The sequence below is a fragment of the Alligator mississippiensis genome, chromosome 3 (assembly GCF_030867095.1).
Source record: "Alligator mississippiensis isolate rAllMis1 chromosome 3, rAllMis1, whole genome shotgun sequence".
Classification (NCBI taxonomy): Eukaryota; Metazoa; Chordata; order Crocodylia; family Alligatoridae; genus Alligator; species Alligator mississippiensis.
In genome coordinates this window covers 247,591,273-247,616,626 of record NC_081826.1, presented here as the reverse complement: position 1 = coordinate 247,616,626, position 25,354 = coordinate 247,591,273, and the positions used below count along the sequence as shown (strand labels likewise).

General features: G+C 41.1%; 1 protein-coding gene across 2 annotated transcripts in view; it reads right to left on the bottom strand.

Moving 5' to 3' along the window:
- Window positions 1-25,354, bottom strand: part of EDIL3 (EGF like repeats and discoidin domains 3) — a 462,626-nt gene that overhangs the window by 231,382 nt on the left and 205,890 nt on the right. For both annotated transcript variants that reach the window (XM_019483064.2, XM_019483071.2), the window contains one exon: window positions 4,677-4,805. In XM_019483064.2, the coding sequence (XP_019338609.1) occupies window positions 4,677-4,805 (129 nt within the window). The remainder of the gene's footprint in view (window positions 1-4,676; window positions 4,806-25,354) is intronic.

The window sequence follows — 25,354 nt, the reverse complement described above, 5'->3', positions numbered from 1 at the left end:
CCTCACTCCTCCCATCCCAGCATGGACCCCCACCTGCTGGCTTTCCCACTCTTGGCCTATAGCTCTGCCCTCCCTTTTTATACAGAGCAGCTGTTAGAGGAAGGGAAATGCCTAAGGAATGCAGTAACAGTAGATGATTAGGCAGGCTCCTGTGAGCTACAGAACCCCAATAAGAGCTCCCTGCAGGGTGCTGCGATCCCATTCAGACACCAAGTGTTGCTGCTGCACTCCATCTGGTTATCAAGCTTAGTTTTTTATGGACACCTCCAGGTTTTTTGGACCAGCATCCCCCCTCCCCCCCTCCCCCCATTATTTAAGAGTTATTCATAAATTTATGGACAGTTGGCAACCTTGAACAGCTACATATAATTTAAGATGTTTATGAAACCTATATTTATCGCAAATCAGTTACCCTCTTGGGTTCTCTTTCCCCACCATGAAGCCAAATCACTGTCTCTGAATTCAGATTTCCATAATTTGATATAATTAGACTGATCCTGGCCCTCAAACAGATCCCTAACTTTGCCCAACTCATCATCAGAAGTTAACTCCCTGATGATCAGTTGGCATTTAATGGGATTCAGCCCTGCCTTAACAATAATGCAAGACCTGTAAATGTATCTCTACTGCCACAACAATCAACGCTCCTCACAACAAAACCATCGGAATCCATAGATCATACAGGTCTTAGAATGTGGTATACGTCAACCAGTGCAAATGCATTCATAGCAACTATGTGGGTAAAACCAGACAAAAACTACACACCAGAATAAATGATTATTGAAAAAGATAAAGGACAGAGACACTGGAACATAGGTAAGAGAACATTTTTTACAGGGAAAAAAAACCCTCCATATCCAATCTCACAGTTCTCATGCTCAAAAGAAACCTACCAAACACCTTTGATAAAAGAGCATGGGAACATAAATTCATAAGCCTATTGGACACACAATACCAGGGATTTAACACAGACAAATATTTCATGGTCAATCTACTTGATACATGCTAATCTCTGCACTTCACAGGTGAAAAAGACACTCATGAACAATCTTATTCTTCCATTAACATGTTTTTACTGCATCTGTTCTGTTGATTGGCTATCTGATAATTCTTCTTGTATCTTTTTTTTATTTACGAGGGGAGGTTCAGAGATCTGGATCTCTTCAGCCTTTACAAAAGACGGCTGAGGGGTGACCTTGTAGCTGCCTATAAGTTTATCAGGGGAGGACAGCAGGGAATTGGGGATGCATTGTTTACCAGGGAATAACTAGGAATAATGGGTGCAAACTAGTGGAGAATAGATTTAGGTTAGACATTAGGAAGAAATTGTTTACAGTAAGGGCGGCCAGAGTCTGGAATGGGCTTCCAAGAGAGGTGGTGCTATCACCTAACTTGGAGGCCTTCAAGAGGAGGCTTGACAATCACCTGGCTGGGGTCATTTGACCTCGGTCCTCTTTCCTGCCAGGGGCAGGGGGTTGGACACGATGATCCATTGGTTCCCTTCCAACTCTACAATCTATGAATCTACGTAGAGTTTTACACAAGCTTTTTGTTCCATCTGCTATTAGAGCTGCTGTGTCTCTTCTTTCCCAGAGGCCTGAAGAAAAGTTAGGCTTGCCTATGTCTAACCCAATCATGCAGTTGGTCCAATTAAACATATCACCCACAAGAATTCTTGCCTCTCACTTTAATCAATTTTATGTGTTGATGTAATTTAATCATGGATAGATTGATGAAAATGTGAATTAAATTGTGAAACTAATCCTATAAAGTACAAATCAAGATACACAAAGTTTAAACGCAGTCAAATGTTATAACATTTTGAGTAATGAAATATTAAGGGGAATAAAACTTTAGTTCTAACAAGAGTAAGACACACTTTAAGGATATGAAAGTTGAGAGTCCCTAAATAAATACTAAAATGAACAAGTCCGGTTATAAGTCCCTGCAGTTTGCAGTTTGGTCCATTTCTGTTGTGGGAGAGGGAAGAGAACTAGATAAGACCCAGTTGCCATCTGTGGACAGTGGGTGCATCTGTGCACATTCAATTGTTCCCTTCCTTCTCTGCAAGATTCCACTGCAAACTCATTAGAATTCAAATAGCTACTTTATCCTGTGTGAGAAAAAACACAACACAGAGGGCAAGGGTATTGCTAGGTCACTTAGAAGTACAGCTGGTCTGGAACGTACCTGACAGAACAGCCTTTTTATCATAATTTACCAATTCACCAAAATTAAAGTTTCCTGCAGCTACAGCTTGAGGTTAATGAAACTGCTCTGGAACTCAGCCGGGGGGGCCTATGCAATCTGGTCTGCCAGGCAGCTTTCAAAACCTACCTAATTTCCTGCCACTCTCCTTGTGGGCTGCTAGAGAGCTGGGATTAGAGAGTTCACCACTCCAAAGTAGCTAGCCAAGTGGACCTTATGTTGTGGACAGCAGGGGTTTTCTTTTTTTTTCTTTTTGAGAGCACTAACATTCACAGGTAGTGGTCCTAATTTTAAACAAAGAGACAGAGAAAAATTTTAAAACCTTCCATGAAATGGCATTATCTTTCTCTATCTAGTTCTACTTAATACTCATGGGGTACATCTACATGAGCTATTAATGCAGCTCAATAAACTCTGGTGCCGTTTGGGGCTGCTTTACCCTGGTTCAAACTGCTGTGGGTCTGGTCACTGTCTATATGTGTGTTTTTGTCTCTGCCTTAAGACTCAGTACTATTTTACGGCAAAGTGAGTTAATTTATTGTGCTCCAATATGGGTGCATGTGTAGAGAGTGACATTTTAGTGCAGAGCTAATTAGTCAACTGCAGTAAAGCACATGTGTAGATGTACCCATGAGTACAGTAGGTATGTATCTGCCTTGCTGTTGTGTGGGAATACTAAAGTAGGTGACAAGCAGAAAAGATTTCCTTTCTCTACTCAATCATCTCAATTACATTTTATTCTGTCCCAGTCTCTCCCTCTCCCCAACCCTAACTCCTCTCCCCATACTGATTTTAGAAAGAAACAGATGAAACAAAGGGAAATGCACTTAGTTGTTAAGATTCTACTTTTAATTACATTACATGGAACACCATAAACCAGGTTAAACATTCATTATTATGAAAATAACTGAAGCTCTTAAATATCATTTAGTAAACTACCCATTGCTTTATTTAACGTCTGCTTCCTTATGCCTGTACTCCATTATTTCAGAAGCAGCATGTGATACAGGAGTTGCTAACTTAATTATACATTTGTTTTATTACACAAATTATTATTATGTATTTCACAACAAATAATCAGATCTTAAACTGTGCCATAACTGCTGGAAGATTTGCACACCATTTTAATGGGTAATTTTTTATAGCTGAATTGACCGCATCCTTGAACATATGTTTGAGTTTTTAATCTTCTGACAGTTCAGCACTTAGCTTGTAATTGCAGCAATACAAGTTTGTGCTTTAATAAAAAAAATAAAATACAAAATGTGGAGTATAGTTCCTACACAAGCACTAATTCCACTCATATTGAATTAATTACGTGTTTGAAAAAAGGACTCTAGACTTCCATTTAGCTTATCTATTAATCATAAAATAGCAGAGTTTGTTTAGCCGATTCCAATATGACAGCAGAGTTCATGACCTAATTAGGTTACCTAATTATGAAAACTCAAGACTCTTACAGATCAATTTTCTTTTGATAAACATACATAACAGCTATTGATATAATCATAGAAACCCTGGAAGCATGTGAGCCTGTAATTTGCTACATAAGCACATTAAAACGTTTTCAGTTGTCCACACTTGCTAAATGCAACAGTGAGAATTTCTAAACAAAATATTTTCTATTTTTTTCCTCAAGAGATATTGATATTTTAGGAATTGTCTTTTCTTCATATCATTAGCTTTAGTCATGATTTATGCAGCGTAATAGTTGATTATCAATGCAAGTTTTCAGCTCCTTAACTGCACTTTCTTAAAATGTAACTGATTTCAACCTGATGCTCATAGTTTCATGTGAAGCTTTAGTTAGAGTTGGACAAACTTTTTTCTAGTAGACTATAACAAATGATTAGGCTCAACTGTTACATTTAAAAACAGCATTTTAAGGACCATCCCTTTTAAATCTGAAGTTTCCACTTCTCAGGACACTCTTTCTATTGAATTAAATAGCATGACATACATTACTTCTTTTTAGCTTGCATCAAAGAGGGTAAAGGAAGATCTAGAAAATGCATTAACATAAAGATCTGCTTTTAACTATCTTTTCAATTTTCAGCTTTCAATACAGAAAGTGAACTGCTGACAGCATAAAGCTGCAACCCAGAACCTTTTCCTTCAGTGAGAATAAGATGTTTCTTTAAAATGAGAAATCAGACCAAGTTTTACTCTCAGTTACACCCACTGAGCAAATGGGGAAAGAATTGGGTTACTCTTAACAAGTGGTCTGTTTACAATTCAATTTTATTTCCCTGTGAAAGGCTTAGCACTGATAAGTGTGGGGGAAAGTCATCATCAATGGCTTTAGATCACAATATTCAATAGCTCTAACTTGGTCACAGTACAAAGACCTAATATTGAGATGCCCCAGGAAATCAGAATAGGTGTAAAGTCTCAACATTACAAGCACAAGAAATGTAAACGCTTTTGTCTATAAATCTAATAAAAGTTAGTTACTATGCTGAACTTACTGTGCTGGCAGTGAATCCCATTAAATCCTTCTGGACATTTACAAACATATCCAATGAATGTGTCGCCTCGATATGCTTCGCTAATTTCACATGTGCCGCCATTATGACAGGGATTAGGAAGGCAGGGTCCTGAAATGTAAAAATAATTTAGTCATACATGAGTTCCCATTTCCTCACTAATCTTAAAAAGGCTTTCACTCAACAAGGACACTCCTCCAGAGAGACAGATCTCACATCTGAAAGAGCCACCCAGATACCACGTGAACAATTGCTGCAGTACAGAAGAAAAACCCTCACAAATTGCACACTGCTGGTTATAACATATCACCCCTCCCTCAAACCCATATGGAAAATCTTCAAACAATTGCAACCCATACCCTATTCTTAAAGAGATCTTCCCAGAATCACCCATCTTAGCCTTCAAACTGTAGCAAAATCCCCAGTTTTTCTTTTTTTAAATTTATTTTAAAATTAATTCCCTCCCCTTCCCCAAACATTTCTGACTTTTTCTCTCCCTTTCTATTCCCTATAGATAAGTATAAGTGAGCTGAGACTTAGGATCAGCTTTAAACATTTTTATTTTGGTAGCAAGTTTTTGGTCTTGGATATCCCCTGTTGTATATTGTATTATTATTAGGTTAGTATTGATTCTTCCTGTTGTATATTGTATTATTATCATGTTCATATTGATTTTGATTGTTTCATATGGATATTGTATGGTTTAGGCCTGTGTTTGTAAGTGAACCAAAGTCATGTCAAGTTTCCATTTTATATCTCAAGTCTCCATCTTGTGTCCTCTGCCCGGGCATCCCATGTTGCAACTGTATGAGTCACGTACCCCTCCCATGTAAATTGGTTCCCAGATGAATGAGAATGATTGGGAATGATTGAAATACAATGGTAGCAGGCCTCTACTGAATGGCCTGTAATGACTGGGCCATCACCTCACATTGATTCATCCAGCAACCACGGACCTCACCCAGAAACAGAGACAAGAGCCCAGCATTTGAAAGACAAAAGACCCTGCAGAACCAGCAACTCTCACCATTACAGACACCCAAAACTGCACATCACTGCATGGAGCACACATGATCAGTACTCCACGGACTGACCCCTGCCTGGGCATGCCTCCTGTCACTAGGGTCACACAAGGTCTGCCCCTATAAAAAGGGGCAGTGAAGACAAACCCAGTGGGACACCCTCTCCATTTGGACCAGCACCATGCCACACCACCTATCCACCCAGAGGCCCTGCTGGCGACCCCCCTCTGGACAACACCTACTGGACAAAGACCCCTTTCCAGCCTGGATGGGTACATATTACCTGCACACCTCCTCCTACAATTTGGACTCTCTCTCTCTGTCTCTCTCTCTCCTCCTGGACGTCAGTGGACTTCAGCCCCTGCACCAAGCCTCTCTAACCCCTGCTGCCATTGTGCATGCATGTGTGTGTGTGCACACGTGTGTGTGGTTGGGTGGGTGGGTGCAAGAGAACCAATAAGACATTGTGTCACCATCTCCCCTGTTCAATAAAACCACTGTCATTTGCAACCCTGAGTTGGGTCATGTTTTACTGAATCCCAGGCCCTTCTTTATCTTAAATTCCAGCCTCATTCTCTCTCTCCTCTCCCTCTCTCTCTCTCTCAGCTCCAGCCCCACACCTCTCCACTAGTTTCCTGATCTCTCAATTCCTACTGCCTTTTCCCTGTGAATTTCTGTTGCCTTTCTCTGCTTTCCCACTGCCCCTGCTGCCTTTCAGTATCTCCTGCCACTTTTCCTGTGATTTTCTGTTGTCCGTCTCTCTGATTTCAGGCTTCCCCCGCACCTTCTGTAGCCATTCCCCACCTCTGCAGCTTCCCAGCTCCTCGTGGCTGTCCTGCAATTTTCTCCAGCAGCTGGAACCTGTCTCCAGCTCCCAGCACCTACTGCCACTCCCTGTAACTTCTCTAGCTGCCCCAGAGCCATCCTCTGGCTCCCCACACCCAGATCCCCTCTTTAATACCCACACTTTCCCTTTGTCCCATTTTCCCTCTCCCCACCTACCTTTTCAGCTCCCCTGTAGCTCTGGCTCCAGTTCCAGCCTCTGTGCCGGCATCACTCCCCTGTTCTGCAGGTTTTGGACATTGTCTTTTAATCAATTAAGATCAATTAACCTAAAGTTACCCCCAAGCCTCAGTTCTTCAGCTCAGGCCCCTGTAGTCTACCGGTTCTAATCCCGGTCCTGGTAACTTTCACTCACTACACTTTTAATTTCTTACCTTAACCTTTCCCCAGGTATCCCAAGTACACCAAGCACATCCATACATACATACATACACATCACAACACCCAACTTAGGAACTCACCTGTGTGTATGTGTAGCTGGGTGGTATGTGTGAGAATGAGTGCATACACATATATATATATAGATATATAGATATCATTGTGTGTGTGTATTTGATGTGCAGGTGTTGGTAACTGGTAACTGATTCCATCTAAATTTGGTGTGTGTAGCGTGTATGGACTTAAACTGGTGATAGGTGTGCATGAACCTAAATTAGTTATTTTGAACATGTGTGTATCTGAGCTGCTAATGTGAGTGTGTGTGTGTGTGTGTGTGTATGGCATTGTGTTCATGATATATGAATTAGTGATCTGTGTCTAACTTTTGCGGTGTATAGTGTATGTGCTTGAATTGGTTATAGGTATGTATGTGCCTAGGCTGGTTTGAATGTGTATGTGCCTGAGCTGGTAGTGTGTGTGTGGATGCACCAAACTGATTTGTGTGTGCGCAATTGTGTCGCACCCTCCTGTCTAACAGCGCAATATTGAGATCCTGAGAGTTGGCCTGACCCCACAGGGCAACAAAACAAGCACTGAACCTCACTAACCTCATCACCAAAAGCAAACTTCCTCAGGCCCAGAACACACTAAATGAATCTAGACCATGCCATGACAAGAAATGCAAAACCTGCCAGCACCCCCACAATTACTATGCCTCACAACAGAGCCATTAGCATTCCTGGGTCTTACAGCTGCACCTCCAGAAATGTCATATATCTCATCCAATGCACCAAATGCCCCGATGGAAAATACGTAGGAAAGATCAAACAACAACTGCGCACCAGAATGAATGCACACCGGAAATCTATCAAAGACAGGAATACCCAATTACCTGTTGGGGCACATATCTCACAAGAAAACCACTCTATGTCCAATCTCTCAGTCCTGTTCCTCAAAGGGAACTGACAAAACACTTCTTAGAGATGAGCCAATGAACTTCACTTCATCAACCTCCTGGATACAAAAAATCATGGATTAAATATAGACATTGGATTTATGACACATTATAACCTGCCTGACATCTGAATCCCCAGGTACCTCTCTACTATTTACCTGCTACATTCATCCCTCTTCTCTCTTCCACTCCTCGCCCCCCCCACCCCCACCCCTGCCTGTCTGTCACCCACTGACTCCTCAGTTTACATCTTCACTGACTGCCTGTCTTGCATGCATACCAGCCCAGCCTCTGGCTTCTTTACTATTCATGCCATCCAGGAAGAGCACACACCAACTGTAGAGGCTTACTCAGCCTGATGAAGGGTTTTTAAACCTGCAAGCTTGCTAGGGATTTCTTTTTTCCAACTATTTAAATTGGTCTAATAAAAGATATCAGATTCATCCAAAGAATCTTGTCATTAAAAAGTACATATTTTTACCACTGACTTGGTAATATTTACCTTTTACTTGATATAAATCATCTTTTATAATACAAGATTTTTATTAACAGAAAAGATGAAGCATGCCACTATTTGTTAATCATAACATTTTCTTTATTCCAAGAGCCTGATCTTACCTTTTATGCAAACAAATATGTACATGGCATTCAGTCATTTGCACACGGTATTCAGACTTTCAGACCAATGATCTTGTCAGATATGTAGGGAGATCTGTCTGCTGTCTTTCTGCACAGTCCCTCTGTAGGGAGTTAGTGGTTTAAAGAGTATTCTGGTATGGATTAGTTTCACTGCGATGGTACAGGCCAATGGTTAGTTCAGCTGAAACAGGACAGAATCCCAGTTCACTTTAAGCACCTAAGGGGCATTTACACAGTCTGTGCTTCCCCCTTGAGTGCTGAAGTGTCCAAACATATACTGAGCCTGCTTAGCAGGGGTGTAATCTGGGAGGGGAGATATATAGTGCCATACACTCAGCCAGATGTGTGTATAGTGCCAGGTAAGTCCTGAAGTTAAGGCTAGTCAAAAACCTATAACTAGTATATTAGATGCCAGAGGAGTAAGAATCTCTAGAGTTTTAGCCCAACAGCCTAGTGGTTGGGGCAAAAGAGCTTCATCACCAAGAACCTGTATCTCCTTCCCACCACAGTACTTTATCAGGCCATAATGTACTGTAGGCATTACCCAGGCACCTCTCCAGCCCCCCTCCTGAAGTTGACTCCTCAGGAAAGAGTTCAGTATGTGAGGCCAGATGGTGTGGAGCTTAGTGAGATTGATGCTACCCTAGATGAGAAAGGACCCTGCATTCTAGCTGGGGACATTGCTCCCAATGGGGCAAAAACTTCTACAGTACTTTGCATCTAAGGGGAGGGCTGGAGAAAGGTCAGAATAATTCTTACCTGGTGGTAAAACACTATACAGGTTCAAACTCCTATAGGTCATGGGATCCTAAACCCTGGGTAAGTTCCCAAATCAACAGACTTCTGGACTAATAAACATGGAAACAGCCCTTGTAAAAGGTACATGCGAGGCAATTCTGTTTTATTCTCTGGAAATAAAATTGTGGACATGTAAAATTGCCACAAGCAACAGTTATGTGGATGCATCCATGCTATTTGGTCACATAAAATCAAACAGGATTTTGACTTAACTTTTCCTAGAGAGCATCTTTTTAATGTGTTTATTTCAATTACATTATCGCTCATAATGAGTGATTTAATAAGGCTCTGTAAATGAAGTACATGCTATTTTTAAAATGTCTGTACCTGTCTTGAAATATCTAGCCCACCCTTAATCCAAGTGAAAGGCTACATCTTTTATCTGCTTTAACTGCTTTTACCATCCATACCTCAATTATACTGAAGTATCAACACATCTCCTACAAAAAAGAATAAACCATGGCATTTGATTTTTTTTTCCAGTTTCACTTTACAAATTGTTAGTCAGTGATCTGAATGTTCAAAACCTGATTATATGCATGAAAAGATCTGTGTTCTCTATAGAACTACTTTTTATTTACAGTCTTTACTCAGAAAACTTAGTTTTCATTTGTTAAAATGCAGAACTGTAATTAAAATTAAAATCTCATTTTGAGATAAAAAAGAAAAAAAATATACAGCATAACTTACTAACAAACAACTTACTGGATTTCAACTGGAAATTCCATGGTTGACATTTAAATATATATATATATATATATATATATATTAAGGGTCTGCATATTAGTTTTGCATTTCCAGTTACTGTTAGAAGTGTTGACATATATTCACAATAACAGCATTCATTCAAAATGTCAAATTAGCATAAATTGCATTCTTGGAGCAAATACTAATTTCCAAAAGATACAAATTATCAAAATAACATGTCAAAAAAAATTTCAGCAGATATAATAGCCCAGATTATTTGAAAAACTGTGGGTGTATAGATTTCTATTACATTTTATACAATTTCTCTATCTCAAAGCCCAGTCCTGCAAACACTTATGTATGGGCTTATTATTAAACATATGATTAGTCCCATTAAAATCAATAAGTAAACTGAAATCAGGGACACTGCAGCAACTTGTTCCAGACTGCAACTGAAACACTAGCAATTCAGAAACCTCTGAAGACCTCAGGAAGGAGAATTTGGATTGCTAAAGTTTTTTCACATTTTCAATCCATAGATATCAACACACACCTTTTTTTATATGGAGTTATTATATTATACTCAGTTATAATCCCTTAGAGCATGCATTCTTTCTTTTACAAGGCCATGGTCTCTTTGCCCTTTGTTGAGATGTCTCAAGTTCAGTCCTTTCAGAAATAATATTTTTAATTATTTGACCTTTCTATGTTGAATGTGAGATCCATATTTTCATATCGAGGTCATTCTGGTAGTATCTGCAGGTAGCCCATATGTTAATTATTTCAGTCCAAACAAATCTTTTCTCTTCCAAACACAATAAATCCTCTAAAATTACCTTCTCAATTTACCTGCTGTTTTGTCCATATGGCTTGTTAAACTACACATTCAGTTCGTTTTTGGTGACCCCATGTCAGTTTGTGTGTTTACTCAGATCAGTTCAAAACACAAAGATGACAGCAAATCTTTAAGTTAAACCCTTTCACTAAAGCTTTTCTTTGACTGGGCATTGACATCCCACAAAAGATTTTGCACAAGGAGAATATCAACGGGGACTTTTAGAGAACAAATTATAAAAAAGATTTAGGGTAAAATTCCCTGCATCACTATTCTACATAGCAGATTTTGGCTGGAGCTCTTTTATCAGAGAATTTCTTGGAGGAAGTAAAAAGAAAACTTCAGAAGTGAGATCTACTATGGGGAACAATGGGTGCATCTACACAAGATCCTTTACTGTGTAGTAGTGTAGTTTACTACGCAGTAACCGTGCATCTACATGTCCCCGCCATTGCCGCAAACACTGTCCCTGCTCTGGCAGCAGGCAGCTCTCCCCCTCCCCCCCGAGGTAGGGTGCAATGTCCTAGCCCCAGCCAGGAGACAACTTTCTCCTGGCCTGGTGCCCCGTGCCAGCCCCTGGGCTAGCACCCAGGGGGAGCCTAGAGCTCCCCCTGGTAGTAGAGAGGCCCATTGCAGAGCCCCAGGAAGTGAGATTGCTGCCATTAGCAGCAAATCTGCTCTTGCTTCCCTGAATATGTGGATGCCTGCCCCAGAGCGTTTACTTCCAAGTAGTTTCCTTGCAAGTAAAATGCTTCCAGATCTAATACACATGTAGGCATACTGAATGTTAAGATTATTTTTGTCCATCTTTCTTTTTCTTTTACTGTGGACCTCCCAACCAAAAACCAAATTCGTAGTCTAAGTGGCTAACTCAGTGTGGTGGTTGCACTTAGGATGTCTCCTTTTACCACTCTATTGTCACCCAACAAACTGTAGGTACCCCGACTTTCCTGCCTGCCATGTCTTGGATGTTATTATTCTATGCTTGAATTTTTTATGTCACTAGTCAGGAGGGTTGTTCAAAAATAATTTTTTTTTTGTTAGGTCTCTAATAGGGTTTCATGGGTAGTATCAGAAAATTTTCTCACTCAGTTCCCAGTATATTCACACGCACTCGACAGTATAGATAATTGTAGTCTGATTCAGATCAAAATTTGTATTTATTTTTATTTTTTATCACACCATACACATTCCTTTACTTTCCAACAGAAACTTTTTGTGTGTGTGTGTCTGATGCCTCGAGTCCTTTCAATGGGTACTCAGATGCAGTCTCCAAGGCTGAATAATAATGTGTCAATTTCACTCTTTTCTTTTCCTTTGCATTCTTTTCAGGTTGGCAGTGCAATATGCATCCCGCAGGTTTTATCCCTTCCCAGATCCTCCCCTTGCCCTTGGAGCACCATTCTTCTGCTTGACACTGTGAGAAGTCTTCGGGTAAGTTACTGATCCCCTGGAGATCCTCTTTCTTCTCCCTTTTCTCTCTTTTTCTCCCCTTCTTCTCCAGTTGAGGCTCCCCTTTCGCCGCGGTGCTCTGATCTCGGAGCTTCTATCCTTATATGTTATTGGCTCCAGAAGCAGCATTCCCCGGGTCTTTTCACTGCTACCACACTTACTCCTTCACATTCAGCAAATATATTATGCTTACACAATCACATTAAGATTGTGTGTGCAAATGTGTGTTCAATTATGTGCAGTTTAGTGTTCAGTTTCCAAAACATGTTTTTAAGTAGAAGTATAGCTCCTAAAAGTTACACTATAATGTGAAATTAATATTGCCTGATTCAAAGACCATTGAAACTTGTAGCAAGGCATCACTAATGTCAATGGTATTTGCAACAGGCCCAAATTAAATGTCTCTACTGAGAAAAGAATTTGTTTCAATATGTTCATTTTGTCCCAAAAATTTTTAAACTCTTTCAGAGAGACGTATTGAAATCTGGTGTAGTCTGCATCCAGATTGGCAGACAGAACCATATTTCATAATATCCCTTAAACTCAGATATAAAAGTTATCCCTGAATCTTATGAAATTTAGCTTAATTCAGAATGACTTATTTTATGTCACACCATACATTTATTATTTTGCTGGGCAAAACAATAAAAATATTTACTGTATATTGTTGTTTCAAGTTAGTTTCAGTCTTCTATCCCTTGTTTCTTAGTAAAAAGGACATTGATAATATGACTACCCATTTTTATTATGTGAATTTGGTCATACAGAATTATTTTTATTCTAAATTAATTGTTTCTCACTAATCAGTTATAAGTTCTATTTGCTTGTTTTTAAAGAAAGCTGGCACTTCAAAAAATATCTGAAAATAATGACAGCATTTTAATTAAAAGCATCTCACTGAAAACATATAAACACTAATCTGCTAATTTTGGTTTATTAACATTTCATTTACCAAAAAGGATTAATTTAATATGCCAGTTTAGACATTTAAAAGCATGACTGACTGAAATGAAAGTAGGCTCTAATTTTACACCGCTCTGCTTCTGAGTTTTTTGCTCCCACCCCTTTCCTGTCCACCAAAAGACTCCCCCTTGAGGTCAGCTATAACAAGATACTTAAGTATCTATGTAACCTCAAGCAGGAGAAAAATCCTACTAAAATTCTTGGGATTAATCACTTGTTTGAAATGAAATATATGCTAAAGAACCTTGCAGAATTAATGACTCAGTCAGTCATCCACATTTTAGCCCCAACCCTGTGAAAATTATGGGTAGACAGATTAATCAGAGGCCTTAAATCATATCTCCTTAGAAGTCTGGGTTCTATACACATCATTGTCTCATGAGTTAAATGATTCATTCCACTGATAATCTGATTAGTATTCTCTGTTGCTCTTACCCCCTATGCAGACAAAGTTTGAAAACATCCTTTTTAACAAAAGAAAGAGCGAAAATCTTGTAAACTGACTTTTAAAACACAATAGGCTTCAGGGATTTCTTTTTTTTAATCGATAGTGCTGTAATACTTTTGTAGGTAATCTTTAGGTAGCTTCCAACACAGAGAGAACAACATTTGATCAATATTAATGAGCAGTTGAATACAACAGTATGCTTTCCAGGCATTTTTTATCCATGTTCATAAAGTAATGTCAACAAGATTAATTGCACACTAAAAGTAATAGATCTATTCAGTTTGCTGCTCTTTTGAGTCCTTCTCTATACAATTCCATTGGTAATAGCCAACAGTAATAAGTGGAAGCATTCTTCAAAAGTGTATAATGCTGGAATTGGAACCTCATGCTGTTTTGAAAGAAAATACTGGAAGTTAACTTTAAGCATGGCAGCTGTTGAATTCTTAGAAGCGCTGACTGAAACATCTGAGGTTTTATAAACAGTGGAATTAAATAAATGTGTTTTCAGTGGCGAACCAAAGAGATTTTTAGCAGAACCATGTTACTGCTATGCTTCTCTAGCAAGGGGATTCAATTCAGTCTCCATAAAAAAATATATGCACTCTAGGGATAACCCAACCCTCATATGGTGATTAAGCATTTGAAAATGAGACCATTTGTTTTTAAAATACAAACTCTGTGGAACAGAAAATCATCATTTCTGAAATAAAAATGAAGTTTTACAGTTTGAATGCCTCTGTACACTGACGGTGAGTACAGCCATTCACCACATCTGGTCTACGTTCATGTGGCATACTTGAATGCCCCTGACAGATGCTAATTTAAAGGTATGGTGGGATCTGATGCAAGATCCCAACAACTGTTCCCTGCAATGCTACAGATGCATGGTAGGAAGTGCAAGTCTGGGATCAAGTTAGGTATGTAAACAGTTAGACAATTGTTTAACTGATAAATTCAGTTATAACCAGTTATAGCTTACTGGTTATTATTTAACCTGGGGCAGGGAGCAGTCTGGCAGGTAAAGGGGAGAAGGGAAACTGTATGGTGCTCTAGCAGGAACAGGAAGACTGCAGGGCAGGTGGGAGGGAGGAAGGAGAGAAGCTGAGGGGAGGGGGAGGGGAAGGGGTGGGGATAGGATCTATAGATCCTGGTACATCCACTTGCAGCCTCCCTGCTTCCTGCCACAAGCAGCCTGGGTTCCAGGCAGGCCCCTGTCATTCACCACAGAGTGTGTAGGCTGCATGTGGCAGACAGCAAGGGGACTGGAAGTGGCTGCATTGGAGTCCATGGAGCCTAGCTATAGGTACTAGTCCCCTCTCATAGTTTCATAGTTGTTTGGGGCTGGAAGGGACCTTACAGATAGATCATTGGGTCCCACCCCCGTGCACTTGGGCAGGAAAGACTGCTGGGATCAGGTGACCCCAGCAAGATGGGAATGAAGGCACTTTTGAAGACTGCCAGGGTGGATGTCTGTACCACCTCTGGGGGCAGCCTGTTCCAAAACCTTGGCACTCAACTTGTAAAGAAGTATTTCCTTATGCCTAGCCTGAAGTGATCCTCAATCAGCTTGTGCCCATTATTTCTTGTACTCCTTTGGGGGGCCTTGGTGAACAGATTTTCCCCCAGGCCCTGTAGTATGCCCTTGATATACTTATAGGGTGCCACCAAGTCCCCTTTGAGTCTTCTCTTCTCCAGACTGAACAGTTCCAAGTCTTTCAGCCTCTCCTCTCCACCCCTCACTCCTCCCTCCCTCTCTCCCACTTGCCCTGCCACCTTCCGGATGCAGTACCTTCTGTTGCTATAGCTGCTGCTGCTGGTAGCACCCACATATGTCCCCCCAGTATGACCTGCAGCAGCCGCAGAATGTGGCAGCAGCAAGACAGAGTTAAGGGGAGGCTCCCCCAGGCCTGTGGCTCAGCCCCATGGTGTGCCCCATTTGCCTGCCCTATCCATGCCTGGGCCTTGGCCTTGAAAGGACCCATCTGCCTGCCTGACTCATTGTGAGGCATGGCCCTGGAAAGCTGGGGCCCAGGGAGCAGCTGAATCCCTGCCCAGCCTCAGGGAGTTGGGCCAGGCAGAGATACCCCACAGGCTGAGCCAGAGCAGCCCTATGTGGGCCAGCTGATGTTTGCCATACCAATTAATCATTTAACCACTGTAATTACAACAGGTTAAATAGATATTTTTTAAAACCATATTTACATACCCAGATCAAGTATCAGATCCAATTGTGCCATACTGCTGGTGCAGGGGGAGCCTAGTTCTAGGCTCCTCCTGCACTGGCAAGTAGCAAGATTGGCTCCCTGCACTCTTGAGGCTGAGAGCCTGGATCAGCCAATTGGGGCTCCCAGCTCAGGGAGCATAGGAGAGTCTGGAAAGGCTCTGGTGTGCTCCAGAGACTGGGAGCACTATCCATATGTTCTATTAAAGCCATGATAGGAACCAGCTGCAAAGTTATTACACATATTTTATTCCTTGTTTTAGCATGCCATTAATTGAATGAATGCATGGCCAGGCCACTAAAAATTAAACAATTAATCACATCTTAAGTCTAACATATATCAGGGACCTAAGTCACCTAAATGTAGACTGGGAGTGGTGTGTGCAGCCATTTGCTGCTCCTGGGAGTTGCTTGGGGAAGCCAGTGTAAGTAAATCAGGATGGGGGGAGGAGTGGGTGGGATTGCGGGTGGGGGGAGGGGGGGGTTGATGGGATTGGGGGGGTTGGAAGGTCAGATGGACAGTAAGAGTAGACAGTTCCCTGCTCGGGGAGCTAAACATAGCCCAGTCAGGGTTAGGGGGCAAGCCTTAGGGCTGGGGTGAGTGGCTGGTTTTTCCCAGCCCTGGGATTGTGTTGCAAATGAGTATAGGCATTCATGAGATGAGGTTAACTCTTTCTTAGATCATGTTAGCTCAATCTCAGTCTAAGTTAGTGCACCTGAATAGGTACAAGTGGGCATTTAGATCAACCTAACCCTGGTTAGAGACTAATTTATGCCTTTAAGTTTAATATACAACTCAAAACGTGTGTTATATTTTTTCCTCACTAAAATTAAGCAATAGCATTGTGTATACATACTAGTATTCACTGTCCAAAAGAGCCAGTCTAGTTTTCAGAAACATATCACAATTATTTTCTCTTAACTTTTTTTTTCCTTCCTCAAATGTAATGTCATGGATTTCAAAATTTGGGAAATATATAATTGAAATAGAGAATAAATATATTCAAAGTAACCCATCTCTTGCAATGGCAGATAGCTGAGAGCTTTCAAAAATCAGCAGGAATCTTCAGGAATCTCTTTACCTGATCTGACAGACACCTGCTTTACAGCATAAAAAAGGTAGAAAATAACAAAAGCATTCAGGGACTCTGATCTTCCTCACATTTATTACTTTGCCCATTAATTTAATCTGATTATTCAAGGTTTTCTTGACAAGGGAGTATGATTTTCAATGCTTCCAGCTGTGTTTCTGTGTGGGAGATGAGCTACTTTGAGTAGAGGCCATTTTAACAGCTTGACAGAAATGATTAAGCAACTAATGATGTCTGGGGATAGTTAACTCAAATTGAAGTCTCTCTATCAATAGATAAAAGGAGGTAAATGTACCATGCCTCCTTAAAAAAAAATCCAATGAGGACAATTAAGCCTCAATTCTTGAAATTGCTACATACATGCTTTCTTGTAAGCATATGAGTAATCCTGTTTAAATGAAGGGAACTACTTGCATATTTAATGATAAATCACTAATGAAAAGTGTGTAGTATTATGGGCTACGTTAGCCAAAATGATTGTCACCTTAAGAGAAAACTGCTTAACAGAAGTGTACACAAAGTACAGCATATTTCTTCATTACCTGTACGTACAGATCTTAGTTGCCCATCTTCTAATGCCGGTATTCAGACTTTTAGGTTCTTTAGAGATGTGCTTCTTGACATAAAGATAGAGTTCAAGCCATTACTCATTTTAGACTAACTATGGCTAGTAAAGTGACCAAAATGCTGGCTTGCATCCATAGATGCTTCTCAAGCAAATCCTGGGACTTCATTCTCCCCTTGTACTTGGCCTTGGTGAGGCCGCAGCTGGAGTACTACGTCCAGTTTTGGGCTCCACAATTCAAAAAGGATGTGGAGAAGCTTGAGAGAGTCCAGAGAAGAGCCACGTGCATGATCAGAGGTCAGGGAAGCAGACCCTACGATGACAGGCTGAGAGCCCTGGGGCTCTTTAGCCTGGAAAAGCGCAGGCTCAGGGGTGATCTGATGGCCACCTATAAGTTTATCAGAGGTGACCACCAGTATCTGGGGGAACGTTTGTTCACCAGAGCGCCCCTAGGGATGACGACTAGGTCGAACGGTCATAAACTACTACAAGACCGTTTCAGGCTGGACGTAAGGAAGAATTTCTTTACTGTCAGAGCCCCCAAGGTCTGGAACAGCCTGCCACCGGAGGTGGTTCAAGCGCCTTCATTGAACACCTTCAAGATGAAACTGGATGCTTATCTTGCTGGGATCCTATGACCCCAGCTGACTTCCTGCCCTTTGGGCAGGGAGCTGCACTTGATGATCTTCCGAGGTCCCTTCCAGCCCTAATGTCTATGAAATCTATGAAATATAATATCATTTTTGATAAATGAATCATTTTCAGTCCTCTGTTTGCTTTGGTGAAGATGTATTCCTAGAACCAACCAAAAGCTCACAAAGTTTGCATAACTATCCAAACATTTGGGGCATCTTTACACATGATTCATGGATGGGGGGGAGGGGTGCTTTAATTAGAGTGACTCCAAGACCTGCTGCAATTAAAGTGCCCACAACATCTCATGTATTTAGCATCCCATGCTTCAAAATGGTGGCAGGAGTGCTTTCACTAAATCTTGTTCAAAGAGTATTAGTTAAAGCACTCTCCCCCCCCCCCCCAATTTTGAAGCATGGGAACGCTGAATACACGACATGTGGAGGTTGCTGGAGTGTGTTAATTAGCATGCTTCAGCAGCCTCTGCATCTCATATTCAGCTAATTAGCATGCTCCAGCAGACTCAGTTAATCAAGGTTGCAATGTGCTGTGATTACAGCACAATGAAGCAGTGTCCCTGCATGTCTACAGGCATCCTTGTGGTTTAAATCCTCAGCTACACTGAGGCACTTCACATTGCCCCTTCAGGATAAATGGACCTCTCTCTATAAACAAAAATTGTATCCTTTAGGCTTCATTCATTCTGAACTGACTCAAACTCCAAATCTTTAGTGGTATAAACACCATGCTGCATTTACACTGAAGAGCTATTTGTGCAAAAACAAATATATTGATTTAAAAATCATTTTGCCTAGATCTACCTTTCACATATTTGCATGCCCCATTCTTATTTGGGCTTGTAATTCCTTATTTTCTTTTTTCCCATGTTATATCAATATAAACATTTGTATTGTAATAAACTGATGTGGGCCTCTTTACCAGCATAAGTGGAGATAGTAGAGAATGTTCAATATTTATGTGACATCAGGTTTCAAACAAGGACAAAACCATAGCAGTGAATAAGAACAAAATTAGCAGTTGAAACACCTTTTGCCTTGTGAACACACAAACAAATATGCATACAGCCTGGTTTCTGAGTATAATAGTACTATACTCATACTACATAACTGTACACATTCATTATGAAGCTATAGCACAATTCCAGATTTGACTACACAATATTTAAATATTTATAAAAATTTTAATGCAGCAAAATGAAGCATTCTGATGATAATGACTGGATGTTTCCAGCTGGCTGCACCAAAAGCTAAGGTTCACACCTCAAGTACAAAATACTTCGGGTCATTTTTGCACATTTCTTTTCCAATTTTGTGCTCTGGGTTGTTGTTACACTGGAATTGAAAATAGTAGACAAATACACAATCAAATACCATTTTTTAAAATAAGTAGAATAATTTCTTATGACAACTACTTTAAGCTAGTGGCTATAAACTGTCATTTTAAATAAGAAAATTTACAGGTAATAAAAATTATTATTTTATCCTTGCTATCCAGATTCTATCCAAAGTTAAACATGTCTTTCTTTGTGACATTACCTTTATAACATTAATATCTATGTCTTATATGAGGTGGTTTAAAAATTCTCCAATAATCTAAAATAGTCTTATGGCTGTGACTTTCATTTTTTCAAGGGATGTCCACAAATCAAGTGCAAGAATCATGGTGCAAACTTAATCCTATTCCCTCTTCTCAGTTCCTCATTGCATATTGTAGATCTCCCTTTGTATTATCCTTTATACTCTTCAGCTCCCAAGTTTTCTGCTACTTTCTTTCCCAGTTCAGTTATCTCAACTGCCCATTCCTCCTCTTATCTTATTTTCAATTAATTTCTCCTCTTTCACCTCTTAGGCTAAATAAAGACATTCAAGGATGTTATGGGGGGTCTAAATTGATTCAAAATGGATGCCTGATATCAGGTAAGTCAAGATGGGAGGGCTAGCAGGGGGTTGGGGCCAATGGATAGGGAGAATGCATGAACCATGAGGGGTGGGGGCCCAGTGGGACCCACGGGTGGGGTGGGAAGGGATGGGATGGCATGGACCATGAGCAGTGGGGGCCCAGAGGGACCCACAGATGGGGTGGGTGGAGCTGGCACAATACGTGGTTGGGGTGGGGAGGCCAGCATGACACACGAGGGGTTGGAGGGTGCCATAGGGCACAAAGGTGCCCTGCTCCTAGAGGGGTGGAGGCCCTGGGGAAGAGGTCCAGAGGCCCAGAGAGAGAGAGACAGAAGCCCAGGTACAGGTATTAGCAGGGTGACAAGCCAGAGGGTAAATTAGCCTGCACCTGGTCAGCTGACTGGAAGGGGAAAGGCTCTGGGCCCATAAAAACCCCAGGCCCAGGCCCAGGGAGGGCAGTTTCCTGCTAGCAGCCAAGGGGGAAAGAGCTCTCCCAGAGCAAGCAAAGGGGAGAGGCCTGACTGCAGGAGCAGCTTCTGATACTGTTAAGGGACCAAGCATTCCCTGGTAGGGTTTGAATAATGTTAGAGCTGGGTGGCTTGAATTTATGTTACAGCCCAGGGGCTTGTGTTTTGTTTATTGTTGTATAAGACCAGTGGTTTGGGTGAGGCTATTAGGGGATGGAGGAGGCCTCATAGGGGACCCACGGTAGTGAGGGGACCCCAGCACCATAGGGTGTGCAGCACTTTGGGGCACACCAACCCCAGTGCCAGAGGGTGTGCCGCGGAGAGCCCAGGCACCAAGCAAGACAGGGCTGTGGAGAGCCCAGGGAGGACAAGGGGGGCCAAATTATAACAAGGCCCAGACCAAACAACATCAGTACCATCAGCGAGGCTTGAGGCATGGTAAAGGGGTGGTTGGAGCCATGCATACAGTCCACAAGGCTAGGGTGCCCCGAAACACCCACTGTAAAATGGGACCCACAAGGGGTCTGGGAGCCCACGGGGTCAGAGGGTACAGCAAATCACATCCAAGAGGACATAAAGGCAGCGTCCCTACTATATATTTTCCATCAAAGACATTGGCACAGTAAGGAGCCTTGGGAAATCATGGCTGTCCTTTAAGGACCCTGTCCCATGACAGAGGGAAGGTACAACCCAGGGGTGAGATGGGGACAGGCATGACCCATGGGTAGGGTGCCACCTCACAGCAAACCTACACTCCTATTCCTCCCTCCACCAGAACATACTTGCTTGGCTCTGGCAGCAGCAAACACTGATAAAAGCAGTTGCACCTCAAGCGGTATGTGGGATGGAGGTTGAGAGGGCTGGCTGGCTGGAGTTTAGGGGGGAGAAGTAAGGAGCTGAGGGGAGCAAAAAAATAGCACAGTGTGGGGTGGGGGTGAAAAGAGCAGCCCAGGGCTGGGGCCAGTGGCTGGGTTTTCCAAGCCCTGGGGCTGGGCAGGTAGTGTACAGAAGTTTCATGCACTGGTTTGACATTAATTGAATAAGTTTGATACTACATAGATCCAGGTTTATCTTAAACTGGGTTCTGCAATTTTTAGATCTGTTTGTGTGCATGGAACTTCTGTACTGTTACAGGTTTAGACTGATTGCCAGTTATGGAGATCGGGTTTGTAAGTGTAAGGTCAGCACCAGGACGAGCTAAGTTTAAACTGGGAGGCCATTTTGAACCCAAGTTAACCTCCCGAAAGTCTGTACTTAGCCTTATTGTAACTCCCAATTTAACCAATCGTAAAATCCCACCCATTTTTTCTCTCTTCTCAGCCCACTTCCTCAACTACCAGGCCCTTCATTCTGGACTATTCCAGTGTCTTTCTTTGTATTCTGCAATGCATTTTCTCATACTTTCTCTGTTATTCCAGGCTCTTTTAAATGGATATGTAATAAAACAGCTCTGTGCCCTGGGCAGTAGCAGTGCATGGGGCAGTGGTGTAGTCAGCTGTGGCAGTGGCCATTTTTGCACCCCTTCCCTCCCAGTGGTGATACCTGGGGCTGCTACCCTGGTCGCTCACCTCAGTAACTCTACCACTCTTAGCTCTAATCCATGGCCTCTATCTTCTGCTTCAGTGTTACACTCTTGGGCTCAGGACAGACATTACATATAAACCAGTTTAAGTGATCAGAAACTGGTTTAAACATGTAACATAACATTAGTCCAGTGCATATAAACCTGTTTCAAAATGGCTGAAACTTTTAAAAGATAAACCTGCTTGAATGTAGTATCAGTCTTAACTGATTTGGGTCAAACCAGTTTATGAAATGTCTGTACCATACCCCTTCCTGATTTAAGCAGTCAGACTTTTTCAAAAGATTCCAGACAGTTTTTATCATTGTCTTTTCTTATCTCACTTGATATATTTAACCTTAATTTGGTGGCAATTGATTACAGCACCTCATTTCTTGATTTATCTTTTCTTTATCCCCATTTTTGCCAGTGTTAAAATTCAGTCTGATTCTTTTTCTTATTCACCTTCTGAGGAGCTACTGTTTATTGATACCCTGGTTCTTCATTTTTTTTTTATATGCAATCAATGCCAGGATCTCAAATCATTTGCCAATCCCAGCCTTAGGCCATATCAATTTCCAAAACAACCTCTAGATGAATTTCACTACATGTTGCTAATTACTTAACTTGGTTAACTGTAAGCTCCTAACTAGTTTCCCCAGTCATAGCCTTTGACACTTTCTAGACCTATACTGCTCTCTGTAAAGTTCTGACGTTCACTCATTATGTGGTCCTCAGTTAGGAGGTTCTCTGACTTTTCTAATGCTAGTAAAAGCACAGGACTTTTTAAACAAACAAACAAAAATAAGCACAAAAGCAAAACCAAACACCCCACACTTTAAGGAGAATAGATGATGAACTCTATTTTTCCAATAAGTTCACTGAAAGACTTTAGATCTAAGTTAAAGGGGTATACATGATGAAACTTTCAGAGAAATCATGTGGAGAAGGGGGAGTCATCTGTTTTATTTTTATGAACATAATATGCACCACATCTCCCTGATTGCATGGAATTAAGTCAAAGCAGGCTGTTGCAGGAGAACAAACAGAAACCAAACCAAACCAAAAGTTTCTCTAGCAAGAGAAAAAAAACAAAGGTTCTTAAAGAAGCCATGGGGGCATTATTACTTTGGAAATGCCCACTTGGCTGAGTCAAATCAAAGAGGGCCAAGCCAGAGAGTAAATTATTTAACCCTCTGGGGTAAAATTAGGGTAAATTATTTAAGGCCCAAGAATTTTGAGAAAGTAAGCCAGCAACAGTGACTGGGAAGGAAATATAGTTGGGTCTGGTTATTTATCACAATTAGTAAATGGGAGGCTGTGGCCCTAAGACTCAGTCTACAAAATGCAGGATCATGCAGTTCCCTAGAGAAAACTGGCAACAGAGAGGCGCACTCAGGAAGGACTAAAAGGTTCCAAGCGCAGTTCACCCAGTAACTGTGATAGGTGGATTCACTTCAAGGACATCTTTCCCCAGTAAGCTATCAGTTCATGAAAGCAGTACCTGCCAACAAGTTATCATGCATGGGCAAAACACAAAATAAGAATTAATTACAAACTGTCTAATGATCAATATTGGTCAGGACTTCTGGACCTGGTACCTTCACCAGCAAACCTTCCTAATGTTACTTTACAGTCTGAATGAGAGATGCCCAGTGATATGCTCTCATTCCCAAGCCTGGCATCTAAGAGTCAAATGAGGCTTCTTTGTAATAATGAAGAAAAAAGATCTCTGAACCTTCAAGAGAGGCAGTGTTCCAGAAATGTAACTGAAAACTAAATATGAACCTTAATTATAGTGGCAAAAAGATTAAAATCCTATTAGTTCCCTTGCAGTATATTCCAAGGGGAATTAAGCAAGGGAATGGCCTAAACTCATGATGTATGTATTTTTTTTTATGAGTCAAGCTTAATTACTACTCTTGTATTAATGACACAGGAACAACAGATGAGAATCTCAGGGGGTGGTTGTCCTCAGGACACAAAACATGATTATAATGTAATAAAAGAGAATGGTAAATGTGAAATACATATTGTCCAAAACGGAGGCAACAAAGCTGGTCCCTAGCTGAATTCAGTGGAAAACAAGACAACATTTATATGCTGTAGTCAGTCATTTCCCTTGGGGCACAGGAAGGACAATCCATCCTCTCTTCTCTTTTCATTACACCATGAGTTCTTAACAGGCCTCTCTCAGGTCTTAAAACTTCCCAAACATCTAACCTCTTTAATTCCAACCCAGCAAGTCTTTTGCTCTAGCACCATATGCCTAGCTCCTCATCTTCCTTTCTCCTCTTGACTGTACTTATCCACATTTTGATTTCTAACAGCTCAGCCATTAAGAATACTCCCCAACATAATATCAGAACTAGTGTTTGCAGCTGTGTGCCTTCAGTTTCAAAATATATCTGTGATAAACTGGAATTTGCTGTCCCCTGCACCTGCTGTACTAACACTCAGGCACTAATGTAAAAAAAAAGTTCTTGATTAATGCAATTCAAATACAGTTGTTCATGGATAAGAATCTTGACCTACTTCAGTGAATAATAGTAATAATTTCTGTCTAGAAATACCAGAGGTTAGGTTTTTATGATAAACAAATACCTTAATTTCATCATCTTTCCTTATGTTATCATGAGCACCATAAACATTATTATGGCTGGTGTATATGGTATGAAAATAAGAATATAGAACTTCTTGAAAGTAATATTTTGCCTTTGACACAAGTCTGAGCAGGGATTTTTAAATCAGTCAAAATCCCAAGAGTCTTTACAACAGGGACCTCAAACATATGGCCCATGGACCAGATCTGGCCCACAGAACTGGGTCATCTGACCCGCAGTCTTTTTCCCCAACTGTAGCCAACGTGGGGGACCTTCCTGTGGCAGTGATGGCTGGAAAATGATATTTGGGGCTAAGGACAGAAGTTACACATAAACCAGTTTAAGTGATCAGAAACTAGTTTAAACCTGTAACAGAACACAAGTTCAGTGCATATAAACCAGTTTCAAAATGGCTGAAATGTGTATAACATAAACCTGGTTGAATGTAGTATCAGACTTAACTGATTTGGGTCAAACTGGTTTATGAAACTTCTGTCCCAGACCCCTTCCTGGTTTAAATTAAGTCAGAGTTCCCCAGTATCCCATCAGGCTTTGCAGCCTTGAGCTGGGTTGTGCTGTC